General features: G+C 41.2%; 1 protein-coding gene across 1 annotated transcript; it reads left to right on the top strand.

Moving 5' to 3' along the window:
• The first annotated feature begins 121 nt into the window (after positions 1–121).
• On the top strand, positions 122–27,594 carry LOC119352075 (putative disease resistance RPP13-like protein 2). The gene is made up of 3 exons (XM_037618813.1): positions 122–387; positions 9,862–10,077; positions 25,092–27,594. Exons 1-3 carry the CDS (start codon positions 122–124, stop codon positions 27,340–27,342), a joined length of 2,733 nt encoding a protein of 910 aa, XP_037474710.1. The 3' UTR covers positions 27,343–27,594.
• The last annotated feature ends 320 nt before the right edge of the window (positions 27,595–27,914 follow it).

Below are 27,914 nucleotides of genomic sequence, written 5' to 3'. Positions count from 1 at the left end.
CCATCAGCTCGCCCTACACCTACATATAGCGAAACACACATGATTCTCCATCGTAATATAATATTTATCCTTCACAGATCACGGGGAAACGAAGCACGCACGCCAAACTAAAGCTGTGGCCATGGCGGACGCGCTGATCGGGCCGCTGGTGGGGAGGCTCCAGGAGCTGGCGCTGAGCCAGGCGCGGGCGCTGGTGGCGGTGAACAAGGACATCCGGAGGCTCCGCGACAAGCTCATGTTCCTGCAGGCCTTCCTCCGGGAGGCTGACGCCAAGCGCCACCTCTTCTCCGACGAGATCACCAGGGTGTGGCTGCAGCAGACGCGCGACGCCGTCTTCGACGCCGAGGACGCGGTCGACCACTACTACCTCCAGGTCGACATGTCAAGGTAAATTCTTCCTCCGTTATGAATATAAAGAGTGTGTCAGTTATACTGCATGTACTTATAGTGATTTTCACTGTCCGTACACACTCTGCTTTCAAAAATGCTACACCTATATAACCTGCTACGTAATGTTACATTTCTTTCCTTCCTACACTTCTTTCCTTCCTACACAAATTATCCCCCTAAATTTCACGAGGTGGGTCTGAGCCCTTTTTTCTTCCAACTAAAACAAGCCAGATTAGCGCCTACGTACTTAAGTTTCGTAAGGATATTTACGTAGATATAGTGAAGGCCTCCTCCGCTCTTCATGTGGTCTGAATTTTCCTTTCCTTTAAAAAAATAAGAAATACCCCCAAGCTCTGCATCATTTAACGCACACGTCCAATTTTTTAGTAAATACTGAGTAGTAGCAAGCTTCAACAAAAAAAAAACTACAAAAGTCCAAAAGACACAACCGGACAAAATAACCATCCAAACCGGTTATACGTATCCCGTGCTACCGTCTCCTCTCCCAGTGGTTGCACCCACAAGCCCTCAGGTCTGCATATCAAAGTAATGACCATGTACGAATCCATCCAGACGCTTTGTAAATAACCTGCAATTTTTTGTAAGTTAAATATTGGACTCTATCCCACCTAGCCAGTTACCAAAATAAATTTGATATGCTAGCCAGCGGAGAAACATTAAAAGACACATGAACAGTACACCAGGCAAGTTTGGCGAGCGGGCATGCTAGAAGTAGATGATGAATTGTTTCCTCTTGGTTACGGAAACAACATTGTTTACTACCTTGCCATCTACGCTTAGCCAAACTGTCCTTGATGAGAATCACATCCTTATGCACAAACCACATGAAATTTCTTATCTTTAAAGGGACTTTGATTTTCCCTATATAAACGCAGGGATCGGACAACAGGTCCAGTGTTAATCAATTCCGTGTACATTAATTTAATAGAGAACACACCCCGAGGAAGTTAATCTCCATCGGAAATAACCAGGCTTGTTAGATAAGGTGACCTCCATCAACCTTCGAACTAAACTAAGCCACGCAACTCATCTGTCCCCAACCAGAGAGCTCGTCTGAACTAGGTGTTCAAGGGAACCGAGCCCAATATTGTGCTCTCATAAGAGTTCTTAGGTTGTACAATATTACAAAGCATTGAACATTGTATAGCTAGAGGTGTATCCCAAACCAAGTATCCTCACAAAATCTAGTGGTGCGTCCATCTCCAATAATAAACTTTACTATATTAGAGAAAGTAGCCTTAGTCTTCATTAAGCCCTTCCAAAAGGGCGAAAGTTTCATCTGAGCTGAAACTTGAGGCAAAGTCTTGGAGTGTAGGTATTAGTTATGCAATAACTGTATCCACACTTCATCTTCCTTAAAGGATAAATGGTATACTCATTTACTAAGTAGACATTTGTTTTTCATTTCCATATTCCCTATGCGCAAACCTCCTTGGTCTTTCGTAAACAAAATATCCCACCCTGCTAACCTATACTTTGTCTCATGCTCATCACTCTGCCAAAAAAAACCATGATCTATAAAAATCCAATCTTTTCCGGACTTCTACGGGTACTTCAAAGAAAGAAAGCATGAACACAGGCAGACTCGTAAGCAACCGAGTGCAAGGACCAGCCTACCTCCATAGGACATAAGTTTGCCTTTCCAACAACTCAGCTTCATTTCAAACCTATCGTCAATGCATTTCCACTCTTTATTCGTTAATTTGTGGTGATGGATCAGTATCCCCAGATAACTAAACGGGAGAGACCCAATCTCACACCCGTACAACTATCTATAATTATTCTTTTCCTCTTTGGCGTGTCCAAAGTAGAATAAATCACTTTTGTGGAAATTAGTTTTGAGTCCTGATAGTTGCTCAAATAGACACAAGACCATCTTCATATTTATCACCTTGTCCATATGATGTTCCATAAAAATAATAGTATCCCTAGCATAGTGTAGGATCGAGACTCCCTAATCCACAAGATGTGGGATTCACCCTCCTACATGTTCATTCTCTTTTGCTCTACCAATTAGAACCGCTAGCATATCAGCCACAATAAGCGGGACCGGGGGTAACGAATCTCCCTGATGCAGTCCCTTCTGGAAGAAGTGAGCCATGTCATCATTAATCTTAACTCCAACGCTACCTCCTTGTATGAAGGAGTGAGCATTTAACCTTATCATAGGCCTTCTTAAAATCCACTTTGAAAATAACTCTGTCAAGTTTCTTCGAGTGAATTTCATGTTAAGTTTCATGTAAAACCACAACACCCTCTAGTATGTGGCGTCCATGCATGAAAGCAATTTGATTCGGCTGAACCACAGTATGCGCAACCGTCGTTAGGCGATCCATACTGACTTTGGTAAAAATCTAAATAAAACACTAGGAATACAAATGGGTCTGAATTGGACATGGAGTATCTAATCTCAAGCACAAATGCACCCCTATATATGAACAATAAATTCTCAAGAAAAAAGTAGTAAAAATCAAAACAAAATCTGAAGTTTTTAGTGTATTAACATCAACAAAAGTTCTAACATCCTGCAGAAATTTCACTTTGGAAATACATCTTTTTTTGCGAATCACTTTGAAAAGACATCTGTGGGTTCTATACAAATATTCAAAATTTTGGACTAAAAAAGACTCATTTTCGAGCACCCATTTTTTGTTTTTTTGGCATACACCTCTACGGATGTTTTTATTCAGGGCAGAATTTTGTAGGATGTTATAAAACTTGTTGATGTCTGTCCAAAATATAGATTTGTTTTCACTATTTTTCCAAATTTACTATTCATGCGGGTGCATTTGTTCTTGATATTAGAGTAACACTTTTGGTCTGAATTGCACAATTCTAACGACCTCTTCTTTCTTAGGCAACATAGTAGTTATCCCATTAAGCTTGAACAACTGGAGCTCACCATTAAATAAGTCATGAAACATAGGCATCAAGTTCCTTGATAGTGGCCCAACCCCGCCGATAGAATTCCACAGGGAATCCACCGGCCCAGGTGCCTTATTATTCTTCATCTGCAAAATGGCCTCGTGTACCTCCTTTTCGATAAAAGGGACACTCAACACCTAATTCTCTTCCAAGCTTAACTACAGTATATCCTCCACTGATTTCTCATACAAAGAAGCAAAATTATCCACCGGAGCACCAAAAAGTTTCATATAATAATTGGAGATGTACAATTTAAGGTTCTCTTGACCTACAATTGTACCTTTATCTTGTTCAAGTTGGAAAATCCTCCTTTTCCTATATTTTTATTCGCAATAAGATGGAAAAAATGAGTGTTCTTGTCACCTCCTGTAACTCATTTAAGCTTTCCTTGTAGTGCCCATTTAATATCTTCCTCTCTAACAAGCTTAGCTACACTCTCTTCAGCTTCTCAGTTGGCCGCGTTGTTGGCCATATGGAGAGGATTTGTCTTAGATTTAATATCAAGTTCATCGATCAGGAGGAGAATTCTTTCTTTTTCCATCTTATAAATACCACTTGCACTCTTAGCCCAACCCCGCAAAAATTGTCTAAGATGCCTAATTTTAAATTGCCATCTTTCCACATTAGTCTCCCCTCTAGTTTCTTTGCCCCGTTCCCTGGCCACCATTTCCAGGAAATCCTCCCTTTCAACCATGATAACCCATTCCCTGGCAAATTTGCAAGGAAGTTGGGTTTGTGCTCAAGTTGTGCTACCCCATAAACCACAACCAACGCAATTGAAAACCATCAATTTTCAAACGCACATTTTACTTGCTTGCAAACTCGCCCACCACCATCTTTTGAACATCAAGAAAACCCTTATGGACCCCAAGTAAGATCCCGACAGATCTTCCTCGACAGTGGTGGAGGACAAAACTTTTTTGAGGTGGGGCAAACTATAAAGCAAAATATTTTTTATGCAAAACCAAGGTAGACACCAATACTGCACACCAATATTTTTTATATGATCTCAATAAGGAAGCTTTAATGCCTATGCTGGCTGCCGCTAGGGTTCGTGTCGAGCAAGAGTCAGGAGACTGGCATGGCGTTGTTGTTTCCTTGATGAACGATTGGATCGAGCGGGGGCATAAGGTTTCTTTTTCTTTTTGAGAAATCTGCGGGGGCATAAGGTTGTGCGTGACCCAGTCCATGACGTGACCTGCTAGTTTTTTGGGGGAAATAACGTGACCTGTTGGTTGCTATGGCCCAATAAGATTTATAGGATTCATGCCTTCATGGTCCAATAAAGTGTTTCACTGTGATTTTTAGCGATCGACAGATCGTATACGTACACCTAGATAAAAATTACGAGAAATCAAGGTAGGGCGAGCGCCTCACCTCTCCCTGCCGCATCCTCCGCCTGTGTTCCTCGACGAAGGAGGCGGTACCAAATATAATCTAGGCCTCCCAAAATAGTACTCGAGAACCAAGAAGTAAAGTTAGATCTACCGATCTCTAACAGAGCCATAAAATCCAACTTTTACTCTCTAGAAGTATCAGCTATTAGCCTACGTTTAGCCAAGTTGAGAAGATATCTGATATTCCAAAAGATTCCTCTCATTTTCATCATGGGGTTTCTTTTTGAACTTAATCATGTTACTACGCCGTACCACGGAAAGATCATAAACCTTGAATGTTTGCGTATGCACAGGTGTTGACTACGATGCACGAAACGGAAGTCTGCATGACCGTCATTATCACTAGTGTCCCCATGAGTGTGGGAAAGATCCACATGATCTTAAAAACTGCTGAAGACTCTTAGGTACAAGATCCTCACATAAATACTCAATAGCTTGAATACCTAGCTCACTAACTTCACTCTCCTGCAAGAGCTTCGTTGTCGCTATATTTTTTAGCATGAGCATAACTTGACCAGCCTCGGAATCTAATAACTCATTAATATACATCACATCCTCTTGACCGTTAGACCCAAGAGAAACCCCAATAGACACTCCATTATGAAAAAGCTCCTCCTCTGAAAACTTTAAAACAGAAAACTTTGTATGGACCGATATACCTATGGTGGTTTCAATGTCATGAAGTTTGGTCGCCTGCATGGCCCATGCCATTTGTAGCGCGTCAGCATCAGGTTGCGCTTGAATCCATTGACTCACACGCCTTTCTACTGAACGTGGATCCGGGATCCTGCCAAAAGCCACCACATCTGCCTCCTACACGGTGACTGGAGAAGCACCAATCTATGACAAGACTAGTGATACCACTAGTTCTGACGCACACACAACACCCTCTGTAACTGCTGGTGCACCAATAAGCCGACGCGCCCTGAAGTCTTCATTGTTTTGGTTGTCATCTTCATAGGAGTAGCAGCCGAACCAGCTATCGGCCTAGCAGCATTACCCATCAGTATAGGGGCTGGCCAAGTAGCACGTGTCGGTGAAGCAACCACAACAATTGGCATAGCATAGGCCGGTATAGCAAGAGACAGTCTAGGAGTCTAACCCGGGGATGATGAGAGGGAGGCCTCGGGCCTCGGCTCTTGCTACTCTCCTAGGAGTTGTTATTTCCCCGGAGAGGAGGGTGATGTAGCACAACAATAGAAAGTATTTCCCTCAGTTAAGAGCCAAGGTTTATCGAACTAGTAGGAGTCACTAATCTAACAAGTTTAGCAGTACCTATGCACAAACAAATAAATTACTTGCACCCAACAATGGCAAGGGGGTTATCAATCCCCTAGTTCTTGCTAGCCACAAAATTAAAAGCAAATAGTGACAGGGCAAAGTGGCAAGAAAGTAAAAAAGCAATTGTAGGAGTTTTTCTACTGCTGGAAAATAGACCCCGGGGGGCATATGTTCACTAGAGGCATCTCTCTCGGAAGGATGTTGGGTAATTGACAGAATAGCGCAAATTACTGATCGGCAATTGACGAAATAGCGCAAATTATAACTATGATCGTTCATGACATAATCTCACATAGGCATTACATCCGTGATAAGTAGGACATTAATCCAACTGCATCTACTACTATTATTCCACCCCAAGATCGATATCTAGCATGCATCTCAAAGTATTAAGTTGACAAAAAATAGAGTAACGCGATAAGCAAGATGACATTATGTAGACAGAAGAAAACCTAGCAATAAGATTGACCTCATCGTTTTATCCTTAGTGGCAACAATACAAAGATGTGTCTTGTCCCTTTCTGTCACTCGGATATACAAATCGCCGCCAGATTGAACCCACTACAAAGCACCTCTCCCATTAAAGATAAATCAATCAAACTTGGCCAAAGTAGATAGATAGATCAGAGAGAAATACAATGCTATAAAATTAAGCAACAAAGAAACTTCAAAAGGTTCATATAAATTCAATGAACACTCTAATCATAAATACACATTTCATCGGATCCCAACAAACACACCAGAAGAATTACATTGGATGGATCTCTGACGAGATCATTGTGTTGAAGATCGCGCGCGCGCGCGAGAGAGAGAGAGAGAGAGAGAGAGAGAGAGAGAGAGAGAGAGAGAGAGAGAGAGCTACTACTATGGACTCATAGGTCCTTAAACAACTACTCACACATCATCATGGAGGTAGTAAGGTCGATAAAGATGGCCTCCCGAATGATTCCCCCTCTGGCCGAGTGCCACAGTAGGACTCTAGATGGGATCATGATAGAACAGAGGCTTGCGGTGGCAATAAAAAAATTCAGGTCTCGCTCCGAGGGTTTTGGAATATATGTGAATTTGTAGGCCAAAGGTTAGGGCAAATGGAGCATCAAGGGGCCCACAAGCCACCCCAGTGCACCCTACCCACTAGGACGTGCACCCTGGCTTGTGGCCCCTCATGGGTCTTCTGTTCTCTCCCCGAAGCTTCTAGGTCTCTTGTGTTCCATAAAAAAATTGTCAAAGAGTTTCGTCGTGTTTGGACCTTCGTAGGTATCAATTTTATATAAAACCAAAAATAAGCAGAAAACAACAACTGGCTCTAGGCACTGGATTAATGTTAGTTCAGAAAAATAATGTAAAATGATGGCCAAAGCATGTAAAAATGATAATATAATAGCATTTAACAATAAAAAAGATAGATTTATTGGAGACGTATCAGCTCCAACCCCACCAGCAGGCCAGGTCGACCAACTACGTTCAACGCATGGACCTTAGGAACGCGTCCCAGACGCGCCACCGGAGAGGTTGCCTGTCTCGATCTGGAGTCCCCCAATCACGCCACCAAAGTAACTGGTGAATCGGGAGGGGAAAGTGGTGGAGCCTCTTGCTCAGCTAGATCCCTCACATGTCCACAGAGGATCCATGCATGGATCTATGAATTGTCCTCCTAGGAGAACGGAACTCCATACATGAATTTATGTCAATTTCTGTGAGATAGATAGAGGAGAAAGAAAAAACTTGAGACCATACACATTGGATTTGCATCGCAGCAAAAACTCCATAGTCCAACCACAAACCCGAAGACCATGGACAATAATCTTTTTGTGGAGATACATGTGAGATCACAACAGTCACAAAACTACAAAATAAAACCTTCAAGAAAGCATCATTACTCACACGTCAACATTGGATGCTCCAACCAAAGGCAAACCTTAGGAAATCATGTCAAATTAGAACTTCGAGACAAAAAAAGCTAGACTTACGCATAGTATTTACAGAAGTAACAGCACTCTCCCTCCACTAATCTCTTCCTCCCTGAATTCAGGGTGGGCCGGCTTCCCTCCTAATTCCCGATCAAAACAACTCATGTCAGCCCGTCTATAATCATCCGTAAAATCCATCATTCAAGACTACACCTTGAACAAGGAAACAAATGCATACATCGAGCTTCCCCATCTTTCCAAAAGGCTAAATCATGGATTTCCAATGGAAGACAATACAATCTAGATGTCAATGACCAAGTACCATCCCATCTATGCGAATCTGCTCACATTGAAGTTGCCGACCGAAGAAAAGTTTGTTAGAAGTGAATACACCATCCCATCTTTTCTGGTTGTTGCCACACAACCGTCTGGTCGAGGATAGTCATGTGTGAAACAGAAGGACCTAGTAGCCTATACCACCAAATATGCTCAGATGCCATGAATTTCTTGGCTCCACATCTGGCCAACAGCCATAGGTGATTCCCACCAAACTGCACATCTGCAGCTCCACATGTAGTCTGACACCATGGCTGCACCATCACACCACTGGTCGCCCAGAGATTAGCTCACGCGCGTGATGATCAGCACCACGCGGCGCATGCCCACGCCTGCCAACATCGCGCCTAGCTTGACGCCCCCATGCCTATTAGATGCCACGCCTGAATTCTTGCCTCCACACAGCCAAAGCAACCATGTGCTACTCTTCCCCTTGAAAGGAAAGTTATCTCTCTACTATCATACATGTGCACCTTCTATCCTCAACATCCGTTTTTGCATCAAAGTTCATGTGTACAAGTTTCTATTTTTTGTTTCTCCCAAATGAAAAACCATTTGGATACAAAACTTTGCATATCAATATCACACAAGCACTACCATGTGCCATTTTTTCCAGGTTTTTTGGCTCTACAAAGTATTTTAAATGATGCAATTTATTCAAAATTTGTAATTTGACAAATTTATGTTTCGTCAAGAACATTATATGCACAGAGTGGCACTTGTGTATCTTCAACCTACAAAGTTTCAAGCTCAAATGTTCTTTTTCTTGGAAGAAACAAAAAAGAGAATTTCTTTATAAAGATAACACAGATCTTGATGGAAACTAGATGGCCTAGATAGAAGGTGTAGATGCATAGTACGATAGAAAATCTACACTCGGAGGGGCACCTATATATAGTACTATTGTTCAATGTATACTATGAAAAGGAATGCACGAGAGGGGTCGATGCCATTGGAGAATTAGAGTGTACTTGTGGGTAAGAAGAGTACACTATACACAACTATCAAATTAGATAGCATATTGGCAAACCTTGATCACATTGAACAAGGAACATGTGATGGTGATCTAGTGCATGCTGCACAAGGTGCCCTTTTCCTTGGCAGACTTTCCTCAATAATGTGTATTGTACTATTGTACTGCACATTAGTAGGGAAGGTACACATCGGTGTGTATGCTACGTGTCGCCCATCTACGCCACCTCTGGAGACCACAAAGCATCAAGAAAATGGGAGAGATGGCTAAGGGAGGGAGAGTGGCCGAAAGAGAAATGAAAGCGTGGTGGTGGTGCGGGCCCATTATACTATGGATTGTCACATGCATCTTATTTTCTAGGGTTGAATAGCACACCGCTCATTTCCATTATTACATAACAGGAGAACACTTGCCCGAATCATGACCGGTGGCTATGGAGTGCTGATATAGACGCATGATGCTTTAGATTTCCGCTTTTAGTTTACTTTCACCATGTAGATTTTTACCATGTTAGGATTACAATTAATATTTGTGTAGTGCTTATAGGCTCTACAAGTTGTAAACGTAAAGTAATTGTCTAATTTTCACATATAATCTAATATTTTTGGTTGCAAATTTTTGTGTAAAGGTATCCATGGTGGGCTCGTCCAAGTATGAGATATGTTGCAACCTTTACAACACAAGTAAGCATGCGACACAAGCTATCTGCAAAAGTAAAGGATATCAACTCGAGGCTCGAGGACATCATTGAAAACAAAGACAGATACAAAATGGAGCTCAATAACACAAAGTCGGAATTAACATGGAAAGCTTCTACATCAATATCCTATGCCCATAGAAATATGTAAGTGCAATTGAACCTTCATTTAATTATAATTTCTATGATTAGTTTGCTGGTGGTTAGTGTGGTGATTATAACCTCTTCCCGTTAGGTTTGAAAATTCAGGCTTGATTATCATTTATCATATACTACCTCCGTACCAAAATAGAAGACGTTTATGTAGGCTAGTTTAGCCTGCAAAAACGTCTTATATTTTATACAGAGGTCATATATCTCATCATTATGGTATTCTCTCAATGGTTGTGTGTGTGTATGTTAAATTAGATGCTTAAAAGTAAACCTTCCATTTTGTAATGTAGTGTTTATCAGTTTTCTCAAAATTTAAGCTTCTCGACAATGTCTAGAGAGAAAGTAACTATATATGCAATACTAAATGTATACCCTATGAAAATATATGTCATAATGAATCTAATTGTATTGGTTTGCTAATAGACGGTGATAAATTTTCTATAAACTTGGTAACAGTTTACAAATTTTGACTTTAGAATTGGAGGGAGTATATGTTTGAGTATGTAGCATATTTATCTACCTATATGTCTATCTTTCTATATTATATAAGTATGAGATATTATGACAAAATTATGACACTAATAAGTGAAGACAAAAAGGCAAAACATTAATTTAGTAGGACCGAGTTATGATATCTTATATTGATCTACAATATCAATTAAGCAGAGTTTAGTCATGTTAGCCATGAGAAGTAGATTTGGTTCCATGCTTGTAGCTTGTTCAAAGAAAGAGCACAAGTACTTAAATCTACACTTATCAAAGAACATATGGAGGAATCAAGTAAATGACATTGGATTATGATGGCTTTAAACGATAAAAAGGAGAACTAAACGATTACGAATAAATAAAATTTGATTCCATGTTTAAATTTTTATGTAGAAAAGTCCAGTTATGTTTTGATGCAAGTGTAACAAGATCATGAAATATATATATATATATATATATATATATATATATATATATATATATATATATATATATATATATATATAAACCATAAATTTAAACTCAAACACGCATAAAAATACGTGGCTTGCAATATAACTTATTCTACACCCATGTGCGACTATTTCCTTTATATGGAGTATGGACTCTGAAAGATCGTGGATGTCGCCTAGAGGGGGTGAATAGGCGTTTTAAAATAATTATGATTTAGGCTAGAACAAATGCAGAATAAACCTAGCGGTTAATTTGTCAAGCACAAAACCTAAAACAACTAGGCTCACCTATGTGCACCAACAACTTATGCTAAGCAATATAAGCAACTATGTGATAGCAAGATATATGACAAGAAACAATATGGCTATCACAAAGTAAAGTGCATAAGTAAAGAGCTCGGGTAAGAGATAAACGAGGTATGCGGAGACGATGATGTATCCCGAAGTTCACACCCTTGCGGATGCTAATCTCCGTTTGGAGCGGTGTGGAGCCACAATGCTCCCCAAGAAGCCACTAGGGCCACCGTAATCTCCTCACGCCCTCGCACAATGCAAGATGCTGTGATTCCACTAAGGGACCCTTGAGGGCGGTCACCGAACCCGTACAAATGGCAACCCTTGGGGGCGGTCACCGAACCCGTACACTTTGGCAACCCTTGGGGGCGGTCACCGGTACCCGTCAAATTGCTCGGGGCGATCTCCACAACCTAATTGGAGACCCCGACGCTTGCCTGGAGCTTTACACCATAATGATTGAGCTCCGAACAACACCAACCGTCTAGGGCGCCAAGGCACCCAAGAGGAACAAGCTCTAGGGTGCCCAAACACCCAAGAGTAATAAGCTTCTCAAACTTCACTTCCACGTATCACCGTGGAGAACTCAAATCAATGCACCAAATGCAATGGCAAGGGCACACGGAGTGCCCAAGTCCTCTCTCAAATCCCACCGGAGCAACTAATGCTAGGGAGGAAAATGAGAGGAAGAACAAGAAGGAGAACACCAAGAACTCCAAGATCTAGATCCAAGGGGTTCCCCTCACATAGAGGAGAAAGTGATTGGTGGAAATGTGGATCTAGATCTCCTCTCTCTTTTCCCTCAAAAACTAGCAAGAATCCATGGAGGGATTGAGAGTTAGCAAGCTCAAAGAAGGTCAACAATGGGGGCAAAAACGAGCTCAAGAGATGGGGAACCATTGGGGAAGAAGACCCTCTTAAATAGGTCTCCACGAATCTGCCCGTTATGTACAGAATAACATAGGAGCAGTACAACCTCTATGAGCATCGGTACAACCGGTAACAGGCAATAAGCGGTACAACCAGCCCACAACCGATCCACAACCGCACCACAACAGAGACCAGTCCGGTGGTAGAGTGGTACATGACCGGTACAACCTCCGGACCAATTCTGGAACGGTACAACCGCTCCAAACACCGGTTGTACCGGTCAAGCGATATAACCTCTCTATGGGGCGGTACAACCTCTCTGTGTAAAACAGGCTATATCAAAATAGTCACAACTTTTGCATACGAGCTTCGAATTCAACGAAACCAAGTTTGTTGGAAAGCTAACGACAAGGGCTAACACAATATTGAGAGAAATATCAATAAGAAGCAAATGAGAAAAGGACCATAATAAAATGGTGAGAACCCTTCCTCGGAAAAGACCGGTAAAACCTCCAACACCGAAAACATCATAGAAGTTGCATGCGAACTCCGTTTTCAATGAACTCAAACTTGTCATCAAGATGACCATAAGCTCTAAGACTCACAAATGGAACCAAACAAGAACCAAGAAAGATGATGCAAGGATGCAATGGTTTGAGCTCTCGACTAATGATACGATCAAGCTACTCCCTAGAGAGCCCCCTTGATTGTACGGCAATCAATCCTACAACCCGGTCTCCCAACTACCACTATGATACCGGTAAAATTGAAAACCTATCAAGGGCAAACCTTTGCCTTGAACATAGTCCACTTGAGCTAGATGATGACGATCTTGACTTCCTCAAGTTGGACCACCTTTCTTGATTGTGTTGGCTTGATGAAGACTAGTTGATTGCTCCCCCATACTCCACTATGGGTGAGACACTCTTTGGCACATCTTCACAATTCCATTGACACCACAATGGACGGAAAGCTTTAAGCTTGATTGCTCCCCCATACTCCATTATGGGTGAGCCACTCTTCGAGTTGCTCCACTTGAACTTGCACACTTCAAACTTGATGACGATCACCAATTGATGTCATCCTCCATGGGTTGTATGAGATCTTCCTCTTGACGCAAGACCATGGAAACATACCTAACCCCACAAAGAACTCTCACATAGATCATGGGTTAGTACACAAAGCGTAATGGACAATGCTTACCATACCATGGGATCACTTTCTCCCTCTCGGTACTTCTTCTACGCTTTGTGAGTTGATCAACTTGATTCACTCTTGACTTAGTCTTGATCAACATTGAATCTTTCCAACTCTCTTCATTTGGATGATGTCTTGAAGGTAAACATGAATGATCACACAATCTTTTTCTTCAAGACATGCTTGCAATAAGCTCAACTCACACATGACCAATCTTTGGATAATTCCTTGAAAAGCACTTTGGCCATCTCAACTCACACATGACCAATCTTTGGATAATTCCTTGAAAAACACTTTGGCCATCTCATAAACTCCTTGAAACCAACACATGGACTTCAAGACAATCCTATGGACAAATGCTTCAAATATAACTCAAGGCAACCGTTAGTCCATAGAGATTGTCATCAATTACCAAAACCACACATGGGGGCACCGCATGTCCTTTCAATCTCCCCCATTTTGGTAATTGATGACAATCACTTTCAAGAGAGTTTATATAAGGAATTATTTATAACCATGCAATGCAACAACTAATAATGCATGTGTATGAGATGCAAATGCTTAGGTACAAAACCAAAGCAAGAAGAAAAAACTCTCTAAACTTATCCACAAAACTCTCTGAAACTTCTCCCCCATTGGCATCGATTGCCAAAATGGGCGAAAAGCTTAGAAGGCCCATATAAATTGTGTTCCTCCATAAGTTGTGTATTTCTCAACAAGAGAGTGGAATGTCATACACATATCCAAAGATAATACTTGGAGGAAGACCAACTATATTAAGGCACCAAGATTGCTAAAGGAAGATATGCCACAAAAACATAACAAAGAGAGACACAAGCAATCAGAAGATACCAATTGAAGCAAGTAATCAACGGATATCAATTGAACCAACTAGACCAAACATCCTACGTGCCACAAGAATAAAGATAATATGATATGAGCAGAGGATTGTGCTAAAGAAACTAGAGAAGCTCCCCATGATTTGTGCACATCAATAATTTTTGTATTTGGATACAAAGTGCACAAAATAGGATCATAGCTCCCCCAAAATCAATAAAAACTTACAACAAGTGTAAGTGAGCATATAGGAAACAAAACCTAGTACTTGCAACAAACACATGGTTGAGAAACAAGTAAAAGAGGCAACTTAAGAAAGGGCTCAACCAAAATGATGTGTGTGAGTCAAGGCAAAACACTTGAGAAGACTAAAGTACGGATGAGTATTAAGCATCAATAAAGTCTTGAAAGAATGAGGCACACGGTGCAAGGCCTATCATTCCCACACACAACTAGCAAATGGGTTCACAAGCTTACTAATAAGCATATAAAGAACCTATGCTTGTGACAACCCATCGTGAAGATAGAAGATGAAAGCCTCATCAACACGAGGGATACCAATTAAGATGGCAAAAGCCTCATAAAGATAAGCATGAGGAAATAATCTTCACCACACAAGAGTGCATCAAGATGCAACGATAGAAGACACGCACTCAAGGCAAAAGTTTTCACGGAGCCACCAAGGAAATAACATAAGAAAGACAAGGTGGACGTGAAAGAAAGGATATCAACTAGACATGCAACTTATCTCAAGTGTATAAGATTCTACGTAGACGAAATCATGATGATATATATCTACAAAGAAGGATGTACACCCGAAATAGTTACAACATGAGGAACAAGATATCCAAAGGGAGGTCATACATATACCAATAAGATATTTGCTTGGGAGCATATCACATGGCTAGATATGGTCTTATTGTATATAAATGAAGTCCACACACGAACAACAAAGACATCACAACTAGCAACAAGAGATCATTGTTGGGATGCTTTGAGAAAGGAAACAAGTATCACAAGAAAGAATGAATAACATGCCATGATACAACCTACACAAGGTTGATGCAAGAAATGTGTGCATGAAGAATATGAAGATACTTGTTACCGAGTTAACATTGGAAGGATGTAGTAGATACCAATTGAAGGTATATAGTAGTTCATTGATCATCCTAGCTCGACTCCAATAAGCACATGATGACAACATCTTCCTTGTGAGTGAGCCGAGCATCCAATGTATCTTCAATTGTTCCTAGAACAACAACACAAACAAAATGGTACCCAAACTCATTGGGACCAAAGAGTTAGAAACACCAACAATACATAGGACAAACTCCACATAAATATGTGCATATAGAAAAGGAAATGAAATTCATGCACATCTCATCCAATTTGAGACTTGGTGGAGTTTCCCCTATATATTGGGTCGAAGAAAGAAAGCATGCCAAAGATACTACATAAAGTTAATATGCATGCTCAAGACTTTCAAGAACCGATACCAAATGAAAAAGAAAAACCAAGTGAAGAAAAGATACCAAATGAATAAAACATCACTTGGAGGATATCCATAAAAGATACATCAAGGAATGAGATATCCATTGATACACTCAAAAAAAAGGTATCAAACTCCCAAAAGAGAGGATGGTTCCAAACAAACCAAGCTCTCTACAAAGTTCCATGATGGCACAAAGTACCAAAATGAAAATGGCTTGCCTTCCACCAACACACACTTGATAAGGATCACAAGACGAGTGTTTTATAGAAAATAGGATAGCTCCCCCAAGACTAGTACATTGAGAGAATTTGCATTTGAATACAAAATGCACAAGGTGGGATCACCACTTTCACTATATCTAGAAAACACTAAACAAGATCCACAAGTGGTATGGAAGACAAAGGGAGATGATACAATCCTTGGCAAGAGAAAAGGCAAATAAAAAACAAAAGCCAATGTAAAGATGATCAATAAATTCTACCACAAAAGTGACTACCAATTGTCAAAAGACAAGAAGTAAATGTAAATAATTCCCGGTGGTAGATAGCAAGGATATCCGACATCATCTTCACACCATACAAAAAGCAAATTGCAACTTGTAGAGCTAACATGCCACCTAGGAACAAGATAATTTACAATATCAACTCTAGATGACAATATCTCAAATGTGCACATTTTTAGGCTAGTAATATACACATAGCATATTACTCCCCCATAATGTGATACCAATTAAAGATAGACAACAGGCAATTAAAGGATCCAACAAGAGATAATTAATGGACTATTAAGAATTTGAATTTCTCATGAGAAGACATACCACATAGTGACTAGATAAGCTTGCAATATCAATACTAAGTGGTATTCCCCATGTACCCACCTTTATAGGATTGTGAAGTGCACAAAGCACATCACTCCCCCATAATGGGATATTCCATTAATCTCTCACAAGAGCCAACTAAGAAATAAACAAGATGCAAAAGGCTCAACGCATGACACACACGTACATGATGTGCAAACCAACACACACATACTTGATTGCTCAAGATAATCAAGTTGGAAGCACAACATATACAAACACATGCAAGGAACAAAACCAAAACGTGCAAGTGGGCAAGTAACTTTCAATGTATGCAATTGAGGTACAAGTTACCGCAAGGAGGCACATTGGATATAAGATATAATCTTGATGATTCAATTGACTTGGCTTGAGACAATAAGAATGATGAAGTACCCTTAATTCTTCATAATGTAGCCAAGTCTCCAATGACCTCCAACATCACCTATTGATCAAGTTTGAGCTTGTTGGTCCCCAACCAAGTTGGGTCCTAAGAGGTTAGTCACAATAGGCTTGGCTACCCAAATGGTTCTTTGCTTCAACCCACTTTGAGTACCAACAAACTTGGCAACCACATTGCCAACCTTATCCTTCCCAAGAGAATAGACATCATCAATAATAATTGGGTTGGATAAGTTACCACTAGTGCCTGAAGAGGCGAGGTGACCTTTCTCGTGACATAGGTAGCAACGTCTACTCTTCACTTTCTTCTCACTTGATTTCTCAACTTGAGAAGCATAAACTTGAGTCTTCTTGGGAAGAGGCTTTTCTTCAACTTGAGGTTGAGAATGAGAGTGTACTTGTGGCCGCTTCCCTTGTTGCTTGTCACTAATGGGCTTCTTCTTCAATGGGCAAGATCTAACATGATGCCCTTCTACTTTGCACTTGAAGCAAACAATCTTGGCCAAATTCTTGACTTGTTCTTGGCCCTTCCTTTTGTTCACCTTGGACTTCTTCTTCTTGTTGGAGTTGAATCCAAGTCCACCTTTGTCATTGGGGGATTTTTGCACACTCAAGATATTGTTGAGGGTGGATTTCCCTTCATGACTCTTTTCCAAGTCTTTCTTTAAAGAAGTGACTTGGGCCTTGAGCTCTTTGATTTCCTCTACATGGTTAGTCTCAACACAAGTACTAGAGGAAGTATAAACTTCATCGTTAGAGCAATAAGGCAAGGAAAGCAATTCGTCACAAGATGTACCAACATTGTGAGTAGATGAATTACAAGGACTAGCACATGGCAATATAGCATTTTGACTAGAATTAGTGCTAGTATCCACATGAGGCTCACTAGTTGTTACCTTAGAAATCATGGCCTCATGAGATATCTTTAGCTCATTATGGGATACTAGAAGATCATCATGAGAGCTTTTCATGGTTTTCTTCCAATTTCCCATAATTGCTAGATAGCAACTCAAGTTGAGCCCGAAGCTCGACATTCTCCTTAAAAATGGATGCTTCACAAGTAATAGAGTTAGTATCCCAAGAATCATCATTAACAACAATAGGAGAGGACACCTTGGCAAGCTCTTTTAAGTAAGAAGCTTCAAGTTGAGCATGAGACTCGGTGAGTTTGATGAGCTCACCCTTGATGACTCTTGAGCCATTTTCGAGGTGCTCAAAATCCTCAAGGAGTCTAGCATAAGCAACTTCAAGCTTAGCATTTTTATTTTTGAAATCATTGGCCACCTCGAGTGCTCTATCATGAGATTCCTTTATTCTAGATAATTCTATAGCAAAGGTCTTGTCAAGAGATTCAGATGAGGTTTGTTCATGTTCAAGAGCTTGAGATAGCTCCACGATCTCATTTGCGTAATCATGCTCATGAGCTTCCATTTTCTCAATGGTGACCTCATGCTCCTCTAGATGAGATTCCAACTCCTCAATGTATTTCTTGCCTTCAATGGCAATAGACATGATTTCCATGAAGTTGGGATGAGCAAGTTTATTTTTGTGAAGAGCTTTAAAAATCATTTCCCCCTTAGTTTTTAAGGAGGCAACATTATCATTCTCTTCATCATAATCAACATCATCATCACTCTTGCCATCATCACAAGATATATTGGGATTCAAAGTGGGAGATACCTTTGAAGCCTTGCCATAAGGAAAAATGCAATAGATGATGATGTAGGATCCGTTGAAGCACCATTCAAGACCACATCTTGTTCCATGGGGTGTTGGGTTTCCTCTACATTGTTAGCACAACAATTCGAGGACATATATGCATTTTTATCATGGCAACAAGACATAGTAAACATATCATCATGAGATTTAGTCAAGAAATTTCTACATGATATGCAAGGACTATCAACACAAGCATGTGAAACATTTGGAGTGCTCGAAGTGTTAAAGCCCAAAGAATGAGCATTGCAATAAGATAGTGATGAAGGATTATCCACAATAAACATACTATCATCATTGCAATGACCAACACTACTCACCATATCATTACCTTGTGGCAAACCACATGTAGGTGAAGTAGAAGAAGTTGAGTAGACTATACGGCCAGATGTGGAGGGAGAACAATCATCCCCACAAAACTTGGACACGCCATATTTATCTTGAAGCTTTGTCCACAACTCATGAGCATCCCAGAACGGCATGAGTTGAAATATAACTACATTGCTCAAAGCATCGAAAAGCACATTAGAAGCTTAAGCATTGAGATAAGAGTTTTTATCATCCTCTAAAGATAATCTTTGGGGATCCTTTGGAGGAGAAAAACCCATATCTATAGTTCGCTCTAAATTTGGGTCCATGACCCTAAAGAGATTAAGCATGCGAATTACCCAAACATCAAAATTTGTGCCATCGAAACTAAGAGTGTCAGAGAATCCTAATCCCCTAGTCGACATCTTTACTCTCTAGGCGGTAAAGCCTAATAAAGAGAGACGAGGCTCTGATACCAATTGAAAGATCGTGGATGTCGCCTAGAGGGGGGTGAATAAGAATTTTAAAATAATTACGATTTAGGCTAGAACAAATGCGGAATAAACCTAGCGGTTAATTTGTCAAGCACAAAACCTAAAACAACTAGGCTCACCTATGTGCACCAACAACTTATGCTAAGCAAGATAAGCAACTATGTGATAGCAAGATATATGACAAGAAACAATATGGCTATCACAAAGTAAGTGCATAAGTAAAGAGCTCGGGTAAGAGATAACCGAGGCACGCGGAGACGACGATGTATCCCGAAGTTCACACCCTTGCGGATGCTAATCTCCGTTTGGAGCGGTGTGGAGCCACAATGCTCCCCAAGAAGCCACTAGGGCCACCGTAATCTCCTCACGCCCTCGCACAATGCAAGATGCCGTGATTTCACTAAGGGACCCTTGAGGGCGGTCACCGAACCCGTACAAATGGCAACCCTTGGGGGCGGTCACCGAACCCGTACACTTTGGCAACCCTTGGGGGCGGTCACCGGTACCCGTCAAATTGCTCGGGGCGATCTCCACAACCTAATTGGAGACCCCGACGCTTGCCTGGAGCTTTACACCACAATGATTAAGCTCCGAACAACACCAACCGTCTAGGGCGCCAAGGCACCCAAGAGGAACAAGCTCTAGGGTGCCCAAACACCCAAGAGTAATAAGCTTCTCAAACTTCACTTCCACGTATCACCGTGGAGAACTCAAACCGATGCACCAAATGCAATGGCAAGGGCACACGGAGTGCCCAAGTCCTCTCTCAAATCCCACCAGAGCAACTAATGCTAGGGAGGAAAATGAGAGGAAGAACAAGAAGGAGAACACCAAGAACTCCAAGATCTAGATCCAAGGGGTTCCCCTCACATAGAGGAGAAAGTGATTGGTGGAAATGTGGATCTAGATCTCCTCTCTCTTTTCCCTCAAAAACTAGCAAGAATCCATGGAGGGATTGAGAGTTAGCAAGCTCAAAGAAGGTCAACAATGGGGGCAAAAACGAGCTCAAGAGATGGGGAACCATTGGGGAAGAAGACCCTCTTAAATAGGTCCCCACGAATCTGCCCGTTATGTACAGAATAACATAGGAGCGGTACAACCTCTATGAGCATCGGTACAACCGGTAACAGGCAATAAGCGGTACAACCGGCCCACAACCGGTCCACAACCGCACCACAACAAAGACCAGTCCGGTGGTAGAGTGGTACATGACCGGTACAACCTCCGGACCAATTCTGGAACGGTACAACCGCTCCAAACACCGGTTGTACCGGTCAAGCGGTACAACCTCTCCATGGGGCGGTACAACCTCTCTGTGTAAAACAGGCAATATCAAAATAGCCACAACTTTTGCATATGAGCTCCGAATTCAACGAAACCAAGTTTGTTGGAAAGCTAACGACAAGGGCTAACACAATATTGAGAGAAATATCAATAAGAAGCAAATGAGAAAAGGACCATAATAAAATGGTGAGAACCCTTCCTCGGAAAAGACCGGTAAAACCTCCAACACCGAAAACATCATAGAAGATGCATGCAAACTCCGTTTTCGATGAACTCAAACTTGTCATGAAGATGACCATAAGCTCTAAGACTCACAAATGGAACCAAACAAGAACCAAGAAAGATGATGCAAGGATGCAATGGTTTGAGCTCTCGACTAATGATACGATCAAGCTACTCCCTAGAGAGCCCCCCTTGATAGTACGGCAATCGATCCTACAACCCGGTCTCCCAACTACCACTATGAGACCGGTAAAATTGAAAACCTATCAAGGGCAAACCTTTGCCTTGCACATAGTCCACTTGAGCTAGATGATGACGATCTTGACTTCCTCAAGTTGGACCACCTTTCTTGATTGTGTTGGCTCGATGAAGACTAGTTGATTGCTCCCCCATACTCCACTATGGGTGAGACACTCTTTGGCACATCTTCACAATTCCATTGACACCACAATGGACGGCAAGCTTCAAGCTTGATTGCTCCCCCATACTCCATTATGGGTGAGCCACTCTTCGAGTTGCTCCACTTGAACTTGCACACTTCAAACTTGATGACGATCACCACTTGATGTCATCCTCCATGGGTTGTATGAGATCTTCCTCTTGACGCAAGACCATGGAAACATACCTAACCCCACAAAGAACTCTCATGTAGACCATGGGTTAGTACACAAAGCGTAATGGACAATGCTTACCATACCATGGGATCACTTGATCCCTCTCGGTACTTCTTCTACGCTTTGTGAGTTGATCAACTTGATTCACTCTTGACTTAGTCTTGATCAACATTGAATCTTTCCAACTCTCTTCATTTGGATGATATCTTGAAGGTAAACATGAATGATCACACAATCTTCTTCTTCAAGACATGCTTGCAATAAGCTCAACTCACACATGACCAATCTTTGGATAATTCCTTGAAAAGCACTTTGGCCATCTCAACTCACACATGACCAATCTTTGGATAATTCCTTGAAAAGCACTTTGGCCATCTCATAAACTCCTTGAAACCAACACATGGACTTCAAGACAATCCTATGGACAAATGCTTCAAATATAACTCAAGGCAACCGTTAGTCCATAGAGATTGTCATCAATTACCAAAACCACACATGGGGGCACCGCATGTCCTTTCAGACTCTCACCACAAATTTTACTAAAGTATCATTGTCATACTGTGCTATCACCCTAGATATATGACATTTATGACTATAAGATGGCCCAAAATGATTGTCTCAAAATAATCATTGCGGCACACCCCTTTTTCTAGATACCCTGTTCGCATGTTGTCGTTATGTGATGTGTATCTACCATGTAACTACCACTATACGATGACCATATTGATATAGAATGCCTAAGGATATTTTTTGATGGCCAATAATTTAGTTGGGTTTACTCAGGAAATTCTCTGTAAGGTTGATCCAAATAGATATCTAGACTCTACAAGGATAAGGGAAGGTGTCCCTACGACTATGGAAAAAGGAGACATGCTCTAGAGGAGTTTGTGCCTACCACTATTGATGACACTTTGACCTTATATAAGGAGTCCAATAAACTCTGCAAAGGCCAACGAGTTTTGCATCCTCCGGGGAAGATCTCACATCAAGCAACACCATTAGGCTTTATCATCTAATTTATCTTCTTCCCTAGCTACCTTCATAAGCCTAGATCTATATAGGTTGGATGGGAAAACACCTCTCAACTCCTAGGTAATAGATTCATGCCTCGTACAGTACACCCATTTTGATATGTCTATAATATAGATGCTCCTCAAGAAGGCTCAAACATGTATACATTGTGTCTCGAGTCTTCATCGACATATTCCAAACACGACACCTCACACACTCAGTGACATACACAAGGGTATATGTAAGATCGTGATCAACCGGTCATCAATAGCAATCATTGACCATGTATCGATGATTAATGTACCGTTTACTAGAGGTCATGGAAGAGAGTAGAGGGACGGGTGGTGCCCTAAGGGATCTTGATGTTGATGGTGGTGACACGATGGTTTTACCAAGTCATTTCCCCAGATGGGTAGCAAGCCTAAGTACTGCCTACTGAGGTTTCATGATCAGAGCGAGGACTATAATGTCATGGGTCTATTCTAGGCGCTCCCGTGAGTGCTTGGCGGGAGGAACCCCTAGCCAGCCGATCATATCCCCTAGCTCTCCCCTCATAGCCGCCTTGGCGCTGGCAGGCAAAGCCCGGCCAACGCCATCATTGGCAGGGTCTCCCCTCTTCCTCCATTTGGTGTGGATTTGCGCGGGCCGAGGCCATCGGATGGCAGCATGCCACTGAGTATGGGGCAGGGCGGCGCGGCCTCAGGAGCTAGCGGAAGAGTCGCGGTTTTATCTTGGCAACATGAGGAGTTGTGGGCAACAACGATGCGTGTCATGGCAGGCTTGATAGATCGGGCGGCCACGATACCCTCATCCATCCTTCTCTAGCGTTCTTCTACTCGACCTATGCATGGATCCAGCTGGTTGAACACGAGATCCAGCCATCCTAGTGGCCGGCGGCGCGAGTTGTTCTCGCGACAGGCTACTTCTCCATGGGAGGTTGTGGCATCTGGATCAAGTGGCATGTCGCGGTTTGGATTACTAGCATTGTGGATCTTCATATCCCTAGGAGGTAGTGGACATGACGCGGTTGTCTCCTCTCCTCGCTGGCGCTGGAGTGCCACCGGAGTGACCACACATGCTTGGGTTGCAGGATGGAGGCAGATGGGGAAGGGTGCTATCGGCCAGATCTAGTCTCCTTGACCGGTATGGGTTCGTTGGTTGCCGCTGCATATGGTGGTGGTGCCTGCGTGGTGTGTGCTTTCGTCCATGGTGTATCGTGTTGAGTGAAATGTAACCTTCGAGGTGACCCTAATGAGGACTGACATTCCACCAATGCTTGTACAACCCCCTCCCCTCACCCATATATACATCCAGTCGGTTCTAAAACCATATTACACACACATTTTCTGAGATGTAGCGATTAGTGAAGTGGTTGACTTATCATCATCGGTTATTCAAATTCTAGCATGTGATACATTTATTATAGTGGTTTTTATAGTGAAACCATCTTTGATACATCATTTTTTTTGTTTCCTTGTGTAACCACCCAAAGCTTATGTAGGCTAGTGTGAAGCAGAGCATTGTCCTCGTCATAGCAGAGTGCCATTATGCATTGAAAAAATATAGATAACAACCCATATGGAAACACATTATAATACAAGCATACAACACACATACAATTGTGTAATTATAGTTAATTGAAGGCATTACCTTCTCATATCTATTTTTCTACTTGAAAATTCTCAAGCCATATCTTTCAACGGAAATGTGTCCTCAATACCCCAGTACGATCTTAGCCTCTTAGGCAAATCCAAACATCCACAAACCATGTGGAGAACTGATACATATAAGGTCATTTACCTTAAGATGGAACCAACGACATCATATCTTCAACACTTATCCCATGTAGTATACTGAATGAAGATTAATATGGTTTATCATATGTGTAGCAACACGCCATTCAAATGTGTAATAGTAATTCACTTTGACAATTACGCTACAATCCCGCACTCAATTTTGGTGCAATACTATTTTGATTTTGTTGTGACCAAAGGTTGGATATGTTGCAAACATATGATGATTTGTTATATTGTTGATAACGTTGAAGAAAATATTAGCATTTTTAACTCAATCCAAATTATCGGTAAATTCATATTGATAATTTGTTCTACCTTTCCTTTGGATTATTACCATACGTAATGTTTGAGATCCAAGTGGTAGTATGAGGGCCTTGAAAAAATGTTGCAATCATTACTAAGAAGTAGTTATTTATTAGGCACGTGATCAAGAGAAAATCTGAAATTCCACAAATGCTCGTTATAAGTACATAAATTAAATACTTAATAATTATTCGAATCATGGTTTTTCCATACACAATATGAATTACGAGTAGGTTATTGGAAAGGAAAGTTACCTAGGTTCAACCTTGAATGTTACAAGTCCGTAGATATGATTTATATCGCACTACAATAATATTGAGATGTAAAATGATCCATTAAATTTAACTTCCTAACTACTACAAATTACTAACAAGTAACAATGGTTGAATTGAAGGGATGATTTACTGCCACCACATGTGCCAATACACGAAGGTTACCAAAAGCAACTGGAGAATGTTCTTCTTACTCCCACTGTTCATGAGAAACTACAGAGTCAACATCACCATCCGGTCGTGATCTCAGTGTTTGGAAAAAGCGGTGTTGGCAAGACAACTCTCGTGAGAGAAGTATATGATAAAATAGCTAAGAAGAAAATTTTCCCTGTTCATGCTATGGAGAGTTTTGCACCCTATATGACGGCTAGCAATATCATGTGGCAAATCGTTCAAAAGCTGGCAAAGGATGATGATAATTGCACTAGAAGTGATGTCGACAAAATTTTTAAAGATCAACTAAGAGGAAAAAAATACTTGCTAGTGATAGATGGTGAAGTTAGCAGCACTGACTGGAAGAACATTCTGCATAACCTCAAAGTTGGTGCTGAAGGCAGTAGAATACTACATATCACACAACATAAACCAGAAGAGCCACCTGTCAGCTATCATCATGAAATCATCAAGTTAGAATCTCTTGGACAGAAGACTGCTATAGAACTGTTCCATAAGAGGCTACTCCATATTGAAGTACAAGATGAAAAATTGCATGAGCACCACCAAGAAATCCACAATATCACCGAAGGGTTGCCACTTGGTATTGTTCTTTTATCAGGTCTTGTACAAACAAAGGAATTTCCTAGTGAGTGGACCAATGTATTTGACTATCTTAAGTCCAGCCAATCAAAGCGACTACACATGATACTATCTGTGTGCTTTGATGATCTTCCACATGAGCTGAAATGTTGCTTCCTCTACTTTGCTGCATTGCCGGCCAACATCAAGATTGAGTCCCATAGATTGGTGTGCATGTGGATGGCAGAGGGATTCCTAAGACCAAGAGCGGGGAAGACAATGGAGAAGGTGGGATACATCTACTTGAATGAGTTGATTGCAAGAAATCTAGTTAAGCCTGTGCATATGGATGAGGAAGATACATCTAGTGCTGGGAGTATCTTTGTCACCATCCAGAACAAAGTCCATGAATTTTTGCAGTTTGAAGCACAAGAGGCAAGTTTTGTGGAAGTCCACAGCGGTGATGACATCCCCACATTGACAAGTGCTCGTCGCCTCTCTCTGCAGAATTCCACAGATAAATATGCTGTCCTAGCCAGTTCTTTGCCGAAGCTACGATCCATCTTCTCACATTTTGAACAAGATGCCAAAGATCCCAAAGAGAATAAAACTTATTTATGTTGCTCGCCTCAAATTAGGGAAATCTCTAAGTGGAAGAGGAACAAAGACATCAAATCTCATATACAAGGATTATTGCATAGATCTGAGTTCCTTCGTGTCATCAATCTACAAGGCATTGAGATTGGTAAGAGGTTGCCAGATGAAATAGGAAATGTTGTGCATGTGCATTACCTTGGAATTACATCTTGTTCATTAGAGGAAATCCCACGATCCATTGGAAGGCTCACTAGTCTTCAAACACTAGATGTGAGGGAAACTAAAGTTCGGGAGCTCCCATTGGCCTTCTGGATGATTAAGACACTAAGGCATGTTTTTGGTAGTTTCCTGAAATTTCCTAAGAAAATTGGCAGGTTGAAGCACCTACAGACACTTGACTCCATACAAATTGATACATTGGAGGAAGAATTGGTTGGGACATTAGGTGAGATGATCCATCTTGAGTACTTAAGGGTTGGGTATTCTCCAAAAGTCAATGTGGCGTCTCTCTCAAATGCTCTAAATAGGCTTGAGAACCTTAGGACTCTGATCATAAAAGGTGACAATATTCCATCAAGTGTGTTCACTAGCTACACCCATCGCCGCCTCAAGTTCATAGTGCTAGAAGGAAAGCTGGATTTGCCATCTAAGTTGGATGGTGTCTTTTTCCTTCCTAATCTCGTTACTCTTTCACTGGTGAAAACAAGTATATCTCAAGAATTCATTGACAAGTTGGCTGAGCTGCCCTTTCTTGCCACCCTTTCCTTGTATTCCAACTCCTGCAAGGATGACCATCTTGTCTTCTCTGCTGGTGGATTTCGTTGCCTGAAGAAACTCATGATGGATGTGGAAGAACTGAAGAGAGTCGAGGCAAACAATGCGCTTCCAAAACTCAAAGAGTTGGATATTCACTCCCACTATGGTGAATATTATTGTCTCTTTATTAAGGAAAACACAGATAATAAGAAGAATTTTATGGTTGATCTCAAAAAGGAAATTGTTGAAAGGAAAACGTCGATCATAAGAAGACTATTTGGTTGATCTTCTGAAAAGGGGAAGTGTTGACATCTGATGGACAACTCAAAATGACAATCATGAGCTAAAATGGTATGCTTTACCATGCTATATTATTCCTATGTACTATGTGACTACCGGACTCGTTTTATGATTGTGTGTGTAGGTGTGTGTTGATATTGTGAACTATGTACTGTGGTAAAGGTTCCATGTATTCACCTCACCAAAGCAGTCAAGCGTGTATAGTGTCTAAGTCTGAACTGATTGTAATATATTTGTTTGTCAAAACTATTGTCAGTGTTGTCATTTATATAAAGTAATCTAATATAATGTGGCACAAAAATACGATGAGCATGTTCCTCAAACTCACAAAGATACCCTTTTATTTATTTATTGTTATGGATGGATTAAAGGAGAAACGTGGAGAATATAGGTGATTGGTAATTGCTTGGGTTGTTCTTGGTTTGAGCATCAGCATGAGCCCTATCAGACTTGTTTCTATCTGTCTCAAGAAATCTTTCTAGTTACTAAGCTCCCTTGAATTTATTGCCTCTTGTGGCTCAGGGCTGAGGGGAGAGTTGTTGGCCCATTTTTCAATA

This window comes from Triticum dicoccoides, chromosome 2A (genome assembly GCF_002162155.2).
Source record: "Triticum dicoccoides isolate Atlit2015 ecotype Zavitan chromosome 2A, WEW_v2.0, whole genome shotgun sequence".
In the NCBI taxonomy this organism is placed as follows: Eukaryota; Viridiplantae; Streptophyta; class Magnoliopsida; order Poales; family Poaceae; genus Triticum; species Triticum dicoccoides.
Note: the sequence above shows the minus strand (reverse complement) of the source record. Positions and strands in the feature narration are given on the sequence as shown.